We start from the raw sequence: 16454 nt of genomic DNA, 5'->3' as shown, positions 1-16454 counted from the left end.
GCATACCCACTTACTCCCAGCATGTGACTCCAGCATAATTTTTTTTTCCCAATAAGAGAAAAAAATGGACAGACTTTAAATACAAAGCTATCTGTGAAAACAGTGAATCCAAAAATGACACAATATACTTTCTCCCTCTGACTGTGCCTTGTCTCTGGGTCCTGGCTCTATGCAAACACCGTGCTAGCAAAGAAAGGCCCACCTTTCTGGGACACAAATCATTGCTACAGAGAACGTCCCTCAAATTCATGAGTCTGGTGCAAACAAAAGAGCAGCCACGGAAGCAAGGATTTAGTTGGGCATTATTGTCAAATACGATCAAAGACAAAATTCTCTGATCGCTTTGTCTGATCATCTGTAGTACTCGAGTTACAGAAATAGTACTTGTACAGAATGTATTCATGTGCAAAATGGATCATTTATTTAGCACCAAAATCAAATTATAAAAACACTGTTTCCATCTTGAAACATGCATTTAAAAAGCCGTTCTGGCATTCTAAGTTTGCAGGGAGACATCTGCACAATTTGGATCCCCAAATCCCTCTATATTTTCTAATGACAAAGACAGTTGTCACTCATGGGAAGTCGGCGCAGAGACAACTATCCTTCAAATGGGGTGGCCTGCAGGGAACAAAGCTTCTTACTCGGGCCAAGGTTTCCGCCTTGATCTCTGGGGAAGAGCTCTGTGCTTGCTGAAACAGATCCTCGGTAAACGGTCAGGAATCCTCTAAGTAATGATGCTGCCGAATTTACTGAAGGGGGAAAACATCGTTAAGATCTCCCGCCTACTTACATTTGCCCCGTGAAGCTTCTCAAATGGGGCCCTTCCTAACCAGTCACCCTAAAGTCTGGTTTTCAATGTAAGAAAAGCTGGTACACACCCTTTAATAATTACTTTGCGATTCCAAATGACTCCCTGACAGCTGCTCTAGGGAGGGAAGGAACTGCTGTGCTGGGGGCTCTGAAGATCTCAAGTCAAAAGCCAGGCTCAGGTTAACCATTTCCCCTCCAGGCTGCCTGCAGAGGTTTGTGCACCTAGACCCCAAAGCCCTGGCTACAGAGGAGGAAGGCAATGTGTAAAAGACCCTTCAGTAAAAGCCCCACCATTCATCTGCCTGTTCCTTTTTCTTCTTTATTCTTGGCTTGGGGTAACTCCCCATAGGCAGGAGACACAAGTAAGGCCGACATCCTAGGGCTGCCTGCTGTCCTCTGAGCACCCATGAGGAAGATGGAGCAGTTACGCTCACGTGAACATTTGTGAGCAGGCGAAGACGGCCCATTTGTACCTATCCTTTGGAGCTAGTGAAACTGGACATTGGAGACTATTACATTCCCAGGCACAAGGGTTCCCAGTTCCAACTTTATCGCGATGCATGTATTAACCATCCTTCTTTATAAGGGACTTTGGTTTCTCTCCAGCTGGGGGTTCATGGGTTAAGTAGGCCTGGGCTGTGGGTCAGCAGGTTGGGATAGTCTCATATGCCTCATAGGTCAAGGACCTCCTACAGCACATCCTTTCCCACACGGACTGCTGCAGGAAATAAGCCATGACATAGGACACGGTTCTCGTCCTATAGAAGGTCAGCAAGGCTCCTATCAAGGACACACAGGGTGGTTCCCTCCACCAGGAGCATTTCTGTGTTCTTCTGGCCTTCAGTTGTCCATGTCAGTCAGTTTTCTCTTCTTATAGTTCTGAACGAGGCTGGAGGCTGTGATCTGAGAAGCCTGCCCCTTCTCCCAACACTGGAAGTCATTCAGTCCTTTCTGTCCTGTTTGAAATAAGCCCCTCTCCATCTCGTCCAGCCTGGCTACCAGTGCTGAAGTGTCTTCATTGTAAGCGTTCTGGGAGGAGTCCATGATGCGGCGAAAACGTCCGATGAATGTCTGAAGGAGAAGCGAATGAGAGAAATCAGATCCATTTTTACCCCTATACATTTTTGTTTTAAAGATTTTATTTCTAAGTAATATCTTCACCCTTTTCAAGAAGGGCTTGATGTCACAACCCTGAGATCAAGAGTCACGCGGTCCATTGACGGAGGCTGCCAGGTGGCCCATCCCTGAACATTAAATGTCAAGAAGGGAAAGTTTGGACTCAGTCGGAAGGAGGTCTGAGGCCACTACCACTCAAGTTGTATCACGTTGCCACATCTCAATTTCCCCGTCTGCGAAACAGACTATTCGGAAAATCCAATGGGTTATTACGAAAACCAGTGAAGGAACACCTGTAAAGCATCTCACAAATGACTGGCAAGAAGAAGCTCCTCAAAAAGCATTACCTGTTATTGTTTTCAGGGACAAAGGCCATAATAATGCACAGTGACACGTGCAGACAGGTTTCAACCAAAGAAGATTCCTGATCTAACTGAATGCATTTTCTACTTTTTTCAGTCTGAGAGCAGGACAGAGACACGTGTGATCTAGGAGTGTCACTCCACCCTAGGGCTCCGAGACCAAGCCACGAGCCCTGGCTTCAGTTTCTTCCACGGCCTTGTGGCGATGTCACCTTATAAGTCAGCAAATTTACAGGACTTCAAAGCAATGATGGGAAAAGAAAACAAAGAAATCACTAGCCAAAGGCAGTGTTCCAGTTCAAGAACATGTCCTGGAGACACTGTAAGACAAATGAGTTTTCCTCACTTTTAGCTTCCTGCTCACAAGAGTTTCCTAAGCTCCAATGGTCTACAGTCTGTGTATTGGCTTCTTTATCTGAATGGAGAGCAATGAAATGTTTCTTTCTATCCACATTAAAAATTGCACAAGGACACATTAGCCCAACACCGGGCAGAAATGTGTCTTTAGCCACTGGTACTTATAAAGCTAGAAATGAAGGAGTAAAACAAGAGGTAGCAAAGGAGGTTTCTTCTAATATTAGCAGAATAAAAAATTAAAATAAGATCATACCTAAAGGATGGTACTATGTGCATAACACTGTCTTGTCCATGGAACACAACAATAATAGGTACCATTTATTAAATAGCAAAATATAATGTCACTGTGATATGGTAATTTTGGCATTATTGTATCTCCACTTAACAGGCGAAAAATTGAGAAGCCTAGAGAGAACGAGCAGCTTGACCAGATCACCGTGAGGACACAGTGCAGATGCAGAGCCACATCTCAGCCCCAGAGCAAGGGAAGGGAACAAGTAACAGGTACATTCCTGACAGGCGCCCTCTGGCCAGTCCCAGGGCTGGCTGGTACATTTGGGAGCCTGTCCCTTGTTGGTCAACCATCATCCCTTTCTTTTTTCCAGGACTTTCTGTTGGTCCCAAGTCTTAACAAGCAAATATGAAAAGCTGCAGACCAATCATTCTGAAGTAGGTATATAATTGGCAAACATAGTCTAACTGTTGGCTGACGTGGAATAACAAACGAACCGTGTAAATAGTACACTTCCCCGAGGATCAGTGAAGTCTGCTGGTGACCACACCAGCTCTGAGGGCCCGTGCAGTGCCTTAGGTTTTCACATCAATCACTTGCCTGCAGGAGAGACTGGGAAATATCTGCATTCTCGGGACTGTCAAAATGCAGGAGCTGGGAGCCAAACCCATAGAAATGTGGCCCCAGCTTGTGGAGGTCCACCACATTGGCGTCGGCACTGAACACTGTCCTCCAACCTTGTTGGTAGATCTTGGGAAGTTCCACGGAAATAATCCGCCGCTTGTTGTCAAAAAGTCCCTTTGCCAGCCACAAGGGGAGTTCAAGCTTTGAGCCCTGTATCAGACAAGAACACAGATTTTAACAACAAATCACATAGTAAGGCATGTGTGCTAGAAAAGAAATACACACACCACTGGCAAATATCAGTGTTGGCTGTTCTCTTTGGTGGCAGGGCTACCACGTGCAGAAGTCTGGTTGTGACCTGAAAAACTGAACCGCAGGTGCTCAAGTTCAATTTCATGATGGAATGGCAAAAAATGGATTTATTCAACGAAAGCAAAGTACAGAACAAAACCATGGTATTAAGGGAAAGTTTTCTAACTCAGAAATAAAAACTCCCAATTGCATACACTTCAGAAATATAATAAACATTTCTGCTTTCTCTGAATATTCCATATCAAGTTTCTCATATACACTGACTGGGGGAGGGGGGGCTGCTATGTGCTAAGAAGCACACCCTGGGTGCCAAGGGCTAGATGGAAAAACAGTATCAGCCTGACCTCAGACCACAGGCCCTCTGTATCCCACTTCATAGTTTCAGAGATGACAGAAGAGATAAATTTATATTTTTAAAGCCTTAATAGAATTGGAAAATATGGTGAAGGGGCCACAACAGACCAGAAATTGAGATAAATATCCAAAATATAAAAGTCAAACCTAACTAAGTCGAAGGAGGTACAATAGCATAGAACTCTCATGGAGGAGAACTGCTACGAAAGGTGGGAGAGGCTTTGCAGTGTGTATGAGCAGAGCTTTTTGCCAACCTCCCAGGGCCGGGGAGACAAAGGCAGAGTTCAAGGCTTCCAAAGAAGCCAGAATGTAAGGGATCAAGATTTGAGAAGAAAAGGATAGTGAGAGAATGAAGTCCAATTTCTGTACCAAATATCAAGAGTAATTAGGCAATGGCTTCAAAACAAATTTTAAAAAATCAAATAGAAATTCCAGATCTGAAAAATGCAAGAATTGAACTTTAAGAACTCAACAGCGGGGAGCGCCTGGATGACTCAGTCGGGTAAGCATCCGATTCTTGATTTCAGCTCAGGTCATGATCTCAGGGTCCCAAGACTGAGCCCCCTATTGGGATTCTCCCTTTCCCCCTCTCCACTTAAAACCAACTCAATAGATTAAGTTACATTTGACTGGCCTTCCAGATTTGACACAGATAGAGGGTCATGAATTTAAAAAAGGGTGAATAGAAAATATCCAACTGAAGCATAGAAAGAAAATACAGGAAACAGCATGAGAGATGTAGAACATGGTAGAAAGGAAGTAAGTCTAACCTGCACGTAATTTGAAGCCCAGAAAGAGAAGAGGAATAGATTGAAGCAAAGGAAGTATCTGAGAAGAAAATAGTCATGGAATTTCCAAAATTTAAGAGAGATATCAAATCACAGATTCTAGGAACATTATGAAGCAGGATAAATTTTTTTTTAAAGATTTTATTTATTTATTTGACAGACAGGTATCACAAGTAGGCAGAGAGGCAGGCAGAGAGAGAGAGGGAGAAGCAGGCTCCCTGCTGAGCAGAGAGCCCAATGTGGGGCTCGATCCCAGGACCCTGAGATCATGACCTGAGCTGAAGGCAGAGGCTTAACCCACCGAGCCACCCAGGTGCCCCCGAAGTAGAATATTAATAAAAACCACAACTTGGCACATCTTACTCAAATTGCTGTAAAACGAAGACCTAGAGAAAATCTTAGAAGGCACTGCTGGTGGGGGTAAGAATACATCTTTTACAAAAGGAGCTAGAAGAGTCAAAGCCAACTCTCAACGGAAATGAAGGAAGACACAAAACAATGAAAATGGAATGACGTCTTTTATTTTTATTTTATTTTTTTAAGATTTTATTTATTTGAGAGAGACAGTATAAGAAGGGGTAGGGCCAGAGGGAAAAGCAGGCTCCCCACTTAGCAGGGAGCCTGATGTAGGGCTCCGTGATCATCAACTGAACCGAAGGCTGAAATTTAACTGAAATAGTCAAGCAGGTATCCCTGGAATGACATCTTTTAAAAAGGCCTGAAATAACGGCAAGTCTAAAATTCTATACCCGGTGAAAATATCCTTTAAAAAATAATAGGAAAACAAAGGTATTTTCACACAGGAAGTGTGCAGAAAGTTAACAAAGCAAGCCTCAGACTGCCCTCCTTAGAAAGGCCTGCTTGCAAGGTTGGTCCTTGGTGGGTGTCCTTGAATCTGGGTTTCAGGAGGGTTCCCACTATTCTCAGAATGGATACATGTGCTTCACTGTGCGTAGTTTGCACAATGTGGTTTATACTGAATACCTGCTTTCCTTCTGGGAGCCTGGAATCTTTGTATATGTTAGGTAGAGTGCCTGTGTAACTAGCCCTCTACACCTTGGGTACTGAGTCTCTAATGAGCTTTCCTGGTACACAAATGTTTCACACATGTCACAATGCATTACTGGAGAAATTCAGTGCATCCTCTATGACTCCGCTGGGACTTGAAAGCTTGTAACCGGCTTTCTGCAAACTTCATTCTCCACACCCTTTCCCTTTTGCTGGTTTTACTCTATATCCTTTTATTGTATTAAAATGTAAACATAAGAATGACTATATACTGAGTCCTTTGTGTTCTTTTACTGAATCATCAAACCGCGGATTGGTCTTGGGGACCCCCTTGTACAGACAGAAATGAAGAATTTATCAACAGAAGTAAATCTTGAAGAATGCAAATGATCCCAGAAATAAATATGGAAATACAGGACAGACAGTTAATAGTAGGAAGGCAAAAATAAACACAAATATATCAGTAATTAAATTAAATGTAAACAAGTTAAATACACCTGTTGGAAAATTGTCTAACCAAATAAAAACAAAACCCCAATATATGCTGCTTAAAAGAGATGTACCTATTTTTTTTTTTTTTTTGTATTTTATTTATTTATTTGACAGAGAGAGAGATCACAAGTAGGCAGAGAGGCAGGCAGAGAGAGAGCGGGGGAAGCAGGCTCCCTGTGGAGCAGAGAGCCTGATGCAGGGCTTGATCCCAGGACCCCGAGATCATGACCTGAGCGGAACGCAGAGGCTTTAACCCACTGAGCCACCTGGGTGCCCCAAAAGAGATCTATCTTAAATAAAAAGACACAGAAAATTTGAAAAAAAAAAAAATCATGTAGATAGTAATAAAAAGAAAGGAGACTAGAGATACAATGATAAAAGGGTCATCATATCCACAAGAAAAATAGGCATCTGCTAAACTGACAGAAGTTAAAGGAGAAATAGACAAATTCATAATTATAGTGGGAGACTTTGGCATATCTCTTTAGATAAGTAATAGCCAAAAACCCCAATAAGGATTGAGAAGTTCTCAACAAAATAGCAAACTTGACCTGACTTACATTATTTATCACACATCATGACTTCAAATATATATCTATTCAAGTGCATATAGAATGTTTAAGTGGATTTTATGCTGCAGTATAAAGCAAGCTTTCTTTCAAAAGACTGAAATCTTTCAGACTACATTCTCTAGCCACAGTGTAATGAATTAAACTAGAAATCAAAAACAGAAAAGATGAAAAGCAAAATCCCAACATGTTTGGAATTAAGCACTGGTCTTCTAAATAACTATGAGTCAATGAAGAAATCACAATGGAAATTAGAAATTATTTTGAACTCACTGATACGAAAATAAAATACAACAAATCAAAATTTGTGGAATGCAATTAAAGCTCAGCTCAGAGGAAATGCAGAGCTAAAAAATGCATAAAGGAAAGCTGAAAAATCAATCACCTGGGGACCCATCTCAAAATGCATGGGCAGGATTGTGGTGGGTAGGAAACAATAGAAAATTAAATCCAGGGGCGCCTGGGTGGCTCAGTGGGTTAAAGCCTCTGCCTTCAGCTCAGGTCATGATCCCAGAGTCCCGGGATGGAGCCCCACATCGAGCCCCACATGGAGCCCCACATCCGGCTCTCTGCTCAGCAGGGAGCCTGCTTCCTCCTCTCTCTGACCGCCTCTCTGCCTACTTGTAATCTCTGTCTGTCAAATAAATAAATAAAATCTTAAAAAAAAAAAAGAAAAAGAAAATTAAATCCAAAGAAAGTAGCAGTAAAGAACTAATTAAGAACTTAATAACCTAAAAACAAGGGTACAAAGAAGAAAACTGAGAGAGTTATAAATTAGTTCTTTTAAAAGACTAATAAAACAGATGAACACATGAGGGGGGGGAGAATGAGGGAGAGAAAGAGAGAGAGAAGGTAACAAACCATAGGAGATTCAACAGTAGAGAAAACAGGGTTGATGGAGGGAGGGAGGTGGGGGATGGGCTAGAGGGGTGATAGGCATTAAGGAGGCATTCTGATGACACTGGGTATTGTATAATCACTTAATTCTACTCTTAATCTCTTAATTCTACTCCTGAAACTAATATTGCACTGTATGTTAACTAACAAGAATTTAAATAAAATTTTGAAGAAAATAAAAGACTAATGCAATTGATAAACTCCTAGGAAGACTAACAAAAGGAGCATAATTTCTCCATATCAAAAATAAAAACTGGGGCACCTGTGTGGCTCAGTCATTAAGCATCTGCCTTCAGCTCAGGTCATGATCCCAGGGTCCTGAGACACTGGGATTGAGCCCTGCATCAGCTCCCTGCTCAGCAGGAAGCCTGCTTCTCCCTCTCCCACACCCCCTGCTTGTGTTCCCTCTCATATCGCTATCTCTCTCTGTCAAATAAATAAATAAAATCTTTTGTTTGTTTGTTTTAAAAGATTTTATTTATTTATTTGATGGATAGAGATCACAAGTAAGCAGAGAGGAAGGCAGAGAGAGAAGGAAGCAGGCTCCCTGCTGAGCACTGAGTCCCATGTGAGACTTGATCCCAGGACCCTGAGATCATGACCTGAGTTGAAGGCAGGGGCTTATTAACCCACTGAGCCACCCAGGTGCCCCTAAATAAATAAAATCTTAAAAAAAAAAAAAAAAACCCAAATAATAAAAACCAAGACACCAATATAACCCTACAGATGTCGGAAAGATAGTAAAAGGATATTTTGAAGATTATACCACTACATTTGGAAATCTGTATGAACTTGTCCAAATTCCTAGGGGAGAAAACAATGTACCAAAAAAACACAGGAAGAAACAGAAAGTCTAAATAGTCCTGTATCTATGAATGAAATTAAATATGTCTTTAAAAGCCTTCCTACACAAATCTCCCAAACAGAAGAATTCCAAATAATTTATGTAGACACCGCCCTCAAAGAGGTAGAGCACAACGCCCCACTCCTTACGTGAGGCTGTGTATAATGACTCCCTCCCAAAGAGAACAGTATGGAAAGATGGAAAAAAGTTAACTTTTTTTGGTGCGGGGGGTGGGGGAGAGAGAGAGAGAGGGAGAAAGAGTGTGTGTGACAGAGAGAAAGAGTGAGACAGAGAGAGAGGTGGGGAGGGGCAGAGGGAGAGGGAGAGAATCCCAAGCAGGCTCCACTCCCAGGACAGAGCCTAACTTGGGGCTCAATCCCATGACTCTGAGCTCAGGATCTGAGCTGAAATCAAGAGTTGGATGCTTAAGCAGCTGAGTCACCCAGGAGCCCTGGAAAAAGTAACTTTATGGTGAAGAATCCTGACAAACACTATCTTAGCCAGGTGATGGAGGTTCCTATCAGTGATAAACCACACCCCCACTATATGCCCTTGATATGCCGCCATGAAAATAGCACTTCACCTCTGTGATCTTCCTCCTCAAATCAGTCTAACCATGAGGGAATCATCAGACAAATCCCAGCTGAGGAACATTCCACAAATTACCTGACCGGCTCGCTACAAAACTGTCATGGTCATTAAAAACAAGGAAAATCTGATCAACTATCACAGCCAAGAGCAGCCCAAGGATGCGGGATACTAAACGGAACGGGGGTGACCTGGATGGAATCCTGGAACACAAAAAAGGCCATTTGGGAAAACAAAGGCAATATGAATAACATATGGGCAGCACATCTCTGTTTACAAGGGTGTAGGAGAACACAATCCTTCTGACTATAACGCAACGCTAAGAAATAACGTCTTAATTTTCTACAAATCAAAAAAAACAAGCTCACGATTATTATTTAAAAACACAGAGGCAAATCCTGAAGAAACGCTTTAAAAAGTCGACAGACCGGGTGGACCTGGCAAGGAAAACTGGGGGGGGGGGGGGGAAGCAAAGCAGGGGTCCCCTAATTTTTGTTAGAAATTTTGTCGTCCCCATTTGACCTTTGTATATGGATTACTTTGACAAAAATGGAAACAAACACGCCAAACTCACACACCCTTCCAAGCAAAATGTAGGTTAAAGAGGAAATAACAAAATAACCATCTCGAGCCCGTTCCTGGGGCGAACTAGCTTGTGAAGTCCCACAAGCTCCGGGCTCCAATCCCAAGCTCACCACGGGCAGTGGGACCCTGAGCAAGTTACACAACCTTTTGGGGCTTCAGATTCCTGGCGTGTAACCAGATCCAACTATAGGGTCAGGGAAGGATTAAAGGAGTCACAGAGGGGAAGATTCCCTCCCCCACACCATCCACGCCGGCACTAAAGCCCTCGGTAGACGGTTGCGCATACCGTCGTCGCTGCGCAGGAATCAATCTAGCAATTTGCGGTTCCCACACGTATCACATCCTCTCACAGAACCCAAAGCTGTCGTTTTAAGACAAACGTGATCAGAACCCCGGATCCTCAAGTCGTCAGTAGTAGCCGGTCCTTTAAGCCTCAGACACAAGACGGGGCGAGTGGGGGCACGGCTCAATTTGGACAGCTTCAAAAACGGTATCAGACCACCTAGGATAAATTCGGTTTCACACCGGAGGCCACCGCTAAGAAAGCGCTTCAGCGCGCCGCGACCGGCGGTTACAGCTGGTTTGTGCAGAAGACCCGCCTTCCCCCAGCCAAAACCACAAATCCCAAGGCGGGGGTCACGGTTTCGGCGCGGCGGCCACGCCCAACGGGAACTGTGGTCTTTCCCCGGGAACGCGCGTGGGCAGGCTTACCTGAGGGATCGCGTGGTCAGTCTCGGGCCCTCCGCTCCGCTCCAGGAAGAAAGCGCCGAGGCGAGGCATGGGGGTCTCTGTGCGCACCGGGAGCTTCTCGTGGGACATCAGGATGTCGTCCAAGGATAGAAAGTTTTCCTCAGGCCCCAGCGCCCCCGACTCCACCCGGAAATAAGCCTCAGACATGGCGGCGGCGGCGGCGGCGGCTTGAACGTCTTCGCTTCCACTCGTGGGGTGCCGGGAGTCCGAGATGTAAAAGCCTGAAAAAGCGGATGCTGGTCAAGGTCGTGAAGAGTGTGGAAGTTTGCTGTGGCCGCCAGGCTGATTGAAAATTTTCCCGCTCTGCGGACGGGCCAGACTGGAGCAATCGATCCCGGTGGGCCTGCCCAGGCAGAAACAATCGACAGCCTGCGGGCTTGGACCCACGTGATCAGGGGCGGGGCACAGACCCTACCTACGCTGGGGAAGAGTTGTACCCTGCAGAGTGTGAGCTCAGTGTGGGAACTTATTTATTTTTTTGGAAAGATTTTATTTATTTGACAGAAGGAGGGGGAGCACAGCAGGAGGAACAGTAGGCAGAGGGAGAAGCAGACTTTCCACTGAGTGGGGAGCCTGATTTGGGGCTTGATCCTAGAAGCCTGGCCGAACGCACGGAAGTACCCGGGTGCTCCACTGTGTGGGAACTTTAAAAAGGAGCTGGAAATGCCCATTGAAGTGTCTGGATGATTTGTACTAGATTTTATGTGGTCCTTTAAATGTTTACATGAAGTTAAAAACACTTAGCAACATATTTGGGGGCTTATAAGTGGGCATCATTGTGGCCTCTCCTAGGTCTGATCAAGTCAGACCTATTTACAACAGTTTTGTTAGTGAATCTGTTAATTTTCGTACTTCAAAGAAACATTAAAAAAAAACAAAAATAAAAATAAAAGAATAAAACAAAACCTCCAGCACTAGCCCCAGATAGTCATGGACTGTTTGTAATATTTTGGCTTGGGTAGGGGATGGAGTCGGAGGAGATGGGAGAAAGCACTGGGCTATGTCTGGCTCACGAAGGTCCTGAGTTTACTTCAGAGCCTCCCAGTTCACCTTACTACCCACTAGAAATCTCCTTTTGCAGCTCTTAATTTGAATCCTTAGAAGAGGAAATCTGATTGGCCCAGTTTGTCTTTTTGAAAAAGATCGAAAGAGGCCTATGTTGCCAGCCACCCTATAGACTGGATGAGTATCTGTGTCAGGTGCAATCCCTTGTCTAGTTGCGGGGTAAGGGGTAGGGAACGGATCATGGTTATGTGAAAATTAAAGAGAAACCTCAATAAAATGGAGTCAGGAGATGCAGCAGGGGGAGCTCTCCTGCCCTACCACTCTTTACCTATTGCAAATCCAACAGGGAGAGAGGAACCTTGCACATGGATACCATTTTACTACCTTAGCAAGAGGAAGAAAGGCTTTCCTCCAGAGGCCCAGACAATGAAAAACAGTCCCAACTCAGCCAATGAAAAGCCACTGTATTTGAACTCCCATTTTATTCCAGTGGATTTCTTGTTTATCACAGCTTCCCCAAGTGCCCCTCTCCTCCATAAATGAGCCAAGTCTCATGTGTTCTCTGGTCTTGTCTTTGGTTTTGCCATAGCTTGCTTGCCCTGGATGGGCATTCTCTGCTATTCCTGAATAAACCTATTTTTGCTGGTAAAATAACTGGCAGTTTTATTTTTAAGGTTGACAGTTATATGCCACCAGACTTGGCCACAGTCGCCCCTGTGGACAGTGGCAGTGTTGAGAAATGTACTGTAGAACTTCATACATAAAGGCATTTTCTGGGGTCAGGAGAGCTATGAGCAAGGGGCTCATGGAAAGGAGATATGTATTAGTCATGTTTCTTAATTTGTTGCATTTTAAGGCGCCGTGACATCGTGGGGCCTTTGACCCCCTCCACCCCAGGAGCTTTCCCTCTTTGGATGAGCTAATGTCTAGAGTAACAAACAATTTATCTGTGGACACACCTTCCATTAACCAAATGGTTGAGAGCCTATATCCCAACCACTTCCTTTAACTCTCACCAAGCCAACAGTTACCCTGTCCTAAAATCATTCCAGGGCTGAGTACTGGACAATGAGAGACACCTTTTATAGCCCAGAGTCCACAGACATTATTCAAAGTATCCCATCCTAAGCTTGCTCAAATTTGCCTACTCTGTCTCATCCATTTCTTCCTGCAAAAACCACAATAGAGGCTCTGGGTCATGTTCTCCCTCTCACTCCTTTTGCTTCCTTCCTGACCCTGGTACTTCCTGTGTGGCTCTGAATGGCACGATGTGCCCCTTTCTCTTGGGAATGGTGAGCAATAAAAGTTGTTTTAATGGCACTGACCACTCTGTCATTACACAGTCACCCTTATGAATTAAATCCTGGTGTAACTGAAACAAGAGGTGGTGGGGGAATCGGGGCCTAACTGTGGAAAGACTTCAGCACTAAGGCGTTTAGGCTATTCCATAGGAAATAGAAAACAGTAAGATTTTTGAGCAAGTGACAACATAAATCTGACAGTGGGGTGAAGAAGGGTGTGATTTGATACAGGGAAGTCAGTTTGGAAGTTCAGGGGGCAACACCTCGCAACTAATTGGATATAGGAAGAGAAGGGCAGAGAGGGGTCAAAGGTAATTCGAGTTTTTAACCTGGCTGACCAGGTGGATGGAGATGTCACTAACAGATACAGAGCACAGGAATATGAGCAATGTGGGGCCACAGATGAGTTTGGGATGGCACTTACAGTGGAGTCCAGGGACCACTAGAGGGTAGGTCTGCAGCTCTACGGAGAAACCAACAGTGAACCTTTAGTCTGGCCTCTGTTCAGAGGCAGTTACAGGACAGCCTTGAACTTGATCATATTTTAAATGTTCAGTTCGCTACACTGTCCAATGTAAAAGTAAACATAATTCATAGTCACAATTTTATAATTTGATGAAGTGACTGTAGGGCCGATACAGTGAGTGCGTTAATTTGTCTAATTGAAGGCAATGCAGGTTATTTACAGATAAGGCCAGTAAACTATTTTTGATGTTGAAACCGTTAAGATGGATGATTAATGATTTATCAGTGCCAAGAAAGTCATTATTTTTGTACAGAGACCATTGGCTCTAAACTCAAATACCACCGCTATTTTAATATTAAAGTAACAGGCCTGTGTTTAAGATAAAATCTAATTATCTTGTTTTTCTTCTGTGATGTCTTGGCTCACAATGAAACTCATTCACTGCTTGTGTATTTTTGTTCTATTTAATCTGTCCTCTTTTTGAACTACTGAGTAAGCCAGAAAGAGTGAAATTAAAGTTTGAGCTTGGGATGCTAAATAGTTACATTAATTCACTTGACACAAGCAGTACATAGTTTATCAAGCATAGATCTGTTTATAGCCTATATTTTAAGAGCCAGGAATGTTCCTTTTCCCTCTGAAAGCTTGTGTTCCTTACTACCCAGCCAATCAATCTATGTACCAGAATTGCACTAGACAGAATTTCAACATATTTATGATATTCAGAGTGTGTTTAATATATTTACCATATACAGAATTTCAGTATTCCAAAGGTGTCTGTTGGATCCCTGGGGAAAAAAAAAACCACTAATTCTCCCAGTGTCGTCATTTCAAGACTGCAGAATCCTAGAACCGTGGGACACACACAGACTCTAGATCAGCAAAACCACAGGCAGCTTTAAATCTGTTCTTTTGAATGCTGGTGCTTTCTAAATTTCTTCCACTGAGTGGGGAGGCTGTGAAGCAAGTGACAGAGATCCAGATCAAGGGGATGGGGGAGGATCTATGGAGGGATTAAAAAAAAAGAAGAAAAAATATATTGGACTCTATCCTTCCAGTTGCTTCCTAGGCCAAAAGTTCTATGGTTTTTCTTGATTCATCTTGTCTTGTACTCTGTAACTGATCCATCAGCAATTGTTGGCTTTGTCTTCAAAATATTTCTAGAATCTGGTTATTTCTCATCACTGTGGTCCACACCAACATAATCTCTTGCTTGGATTTTTGCAACAGCTTCCTGTCTAGTCTTGCTTTTGCCCATGACCTCCTTATGGTTGAAAGCTCCAAGCACGCTCATTTCTCCGGGCTTGGCTCTGTTTGTTCCTACTCCCTGAATTGCCTTTTTTTTTTTCTCTATTGAATTTCCACATGGGTGGTCCCTTTCAAGTCTTTGTATTCAAAGTCATCCTGTCAATGAGGCCTCCCTCATCACTGTATCTGAAATTTTAGCCTTCCCCTACTGAGTCTCTCTCTCTCTCTTGCTCTTTTTCCTTTAGGACGATCACGCTCTTATGTACTATATATTTTCCTTTTAAAATTATTTTTATTTATTTGTCCAAGAGAGGGAGAAAGAGAGAGAGCACAGCAGAGGGAGCAGCATGCAGTGGGAGAGGGAGAAGTAGACTCCCCGCTGAGCAGGGACCCTGATGCGGAACTCCATTCCAGGACCCTGGGATCATGACCTGAGCTGAAGGCAGATGCTGAGCCGACGGAGCCCCCAGGCCTCCCTATATTTTACTCTTTTCCTTGTTGCTTGTCTGTCACCCCTACTTGAACATTAGCTCCATGAGGGCAAGGATTCTTGAGGTGTATTTTTCATTACTGTATCGCCACTTCCTCATGCATATCAGGCACTTCATAAATATTCGTTGAATTAATTAGTGGTTCTTTATTTATAGGGGTGATATTTTCCTCTAAAACATTAGGCAAAAAACAATGAATCAATTATAAGCAAATAATAGTACAAGTGGTGAGCACCTGTTACCACAGTCCCAAAGCATAGTAGTGAAACACAGAGAGCACTGAATTAAAGGGGTAAGAAAAGTGAGGTGCCTGGATGGCTCAGTCAGCTAAACATCTGACTCTTGATTTTGGCTCAGCTCATGATCTCAGAGTTGTGAGATCGAGCCCCACATTAGGTTCCATGCTCAGTGGGGAGTCTGCTTGAGATCCTCTTTCTCCTTCTCCCTCCATCCCTCTCCCCTCTCACTTACATACACTTTCTCTCTGAAATAAATAAATAAATAAATAAATAAACTTTAAAAAAAAAGTAGTATCTTAAAATCTTAAAAAAAAAATAGTTTGCCAAGGTACAGATTAGGTTACATAATCTTCTAGATTTGTGGACTTAAGTCACTGCTAAATGCCTTGAAGAAAACTCATTAGTTGAGCTCCCCTGATTCAAAGTTGTTGAAGTTTTAGTAGAACTATACTGAATTTCACCTTTGCGCCAACTCTAAATAATGAATGCGTAAGCAAAAGAAGTGAATGGGATTTAAAATGGTTTAACCCCCTACCCACGGAACACAGCAGCTGTTTATACTCAACTGCTGTGTGACTTCTGGGATCTAACAGGCCTGGATAGATCCGCTTCAGTTGGCTTTGTGACCTGGAGTAGTTACCCATCTGAACCATGGTTTTTGCACCTGTAAAATGGGGACAATGATGGTAGGAGTGGAATGAATGAGCCAATGCACACAGAGCACTTAGCTCAGGGCCTGGCCCATACATGGCAAGGGCTGGTAAGAGTCCTTCTTATTGTCATTATTCAGGTGCTATGTCCTCTGCACCTCAGACGACACCTGGCACATAGCACACACTCTGAGGCTCAAGGGTATCATCGTTCATTACTATTGTCATTGATCTAGGCAAGGTTACGCTTGCCTCCCCGTCAATTCACATTTCCAAAAGGATTTGAAGAGGGCGGATCAATATTCTTCAACTTCTTCTTGCAAAAATCATATAGAACTTATCTCTCCTGAGTTCAAATTATTA

At 43.5% G+C, this 16454-nt stretch overlaps 1 protein-coding gene across 1 annotated transcript; it reads right to left on the bottom strand.

The window, feature by feature from the left end:
* Positions 1–398: 398 nt before the first annotated feature.
* On the bottom strand, positions 399–11625 carry GINS3 (GINS complex subunit 3). Its single transcript, XM_059383922.1, has 3 exons — positions 10653–11625; positions 3481–3714; positions 399–1884 (listed from the first exon to the last, which is right to left on the bottom strand). Exons 1-3 carry the CDS (start codon positions 10836–10838, stop codon positions 1654–1656), a joined length of 651 nt encoding a protein of 216 aa, XP_059239905.1. The 5' UTR covers positions 10839–11625; the 3' UTR covers positions 399–1653.
* Between the last annotated feature and the right edge of the window lie 4829 nt (positions 11626–16454).

This window comes from Mustela nigripes, chromosome 17 (assembly GCF_022355385.1).
Source record: "Mustela nigripes isolate SB6536 chromosome 17, MUSNIG.SB6536, whole genome shotgun sequence".
Taxonomy (NCBI): domain Eukaryota; kingdom Metazoa; phylum Chordata; class Mammalia; order Carnivora; family Mustelidae; genus Mustela; species Mustela nigripes.
This window is presented reverse-complemented; position numbering and strand designations above follow the sequence as displayed.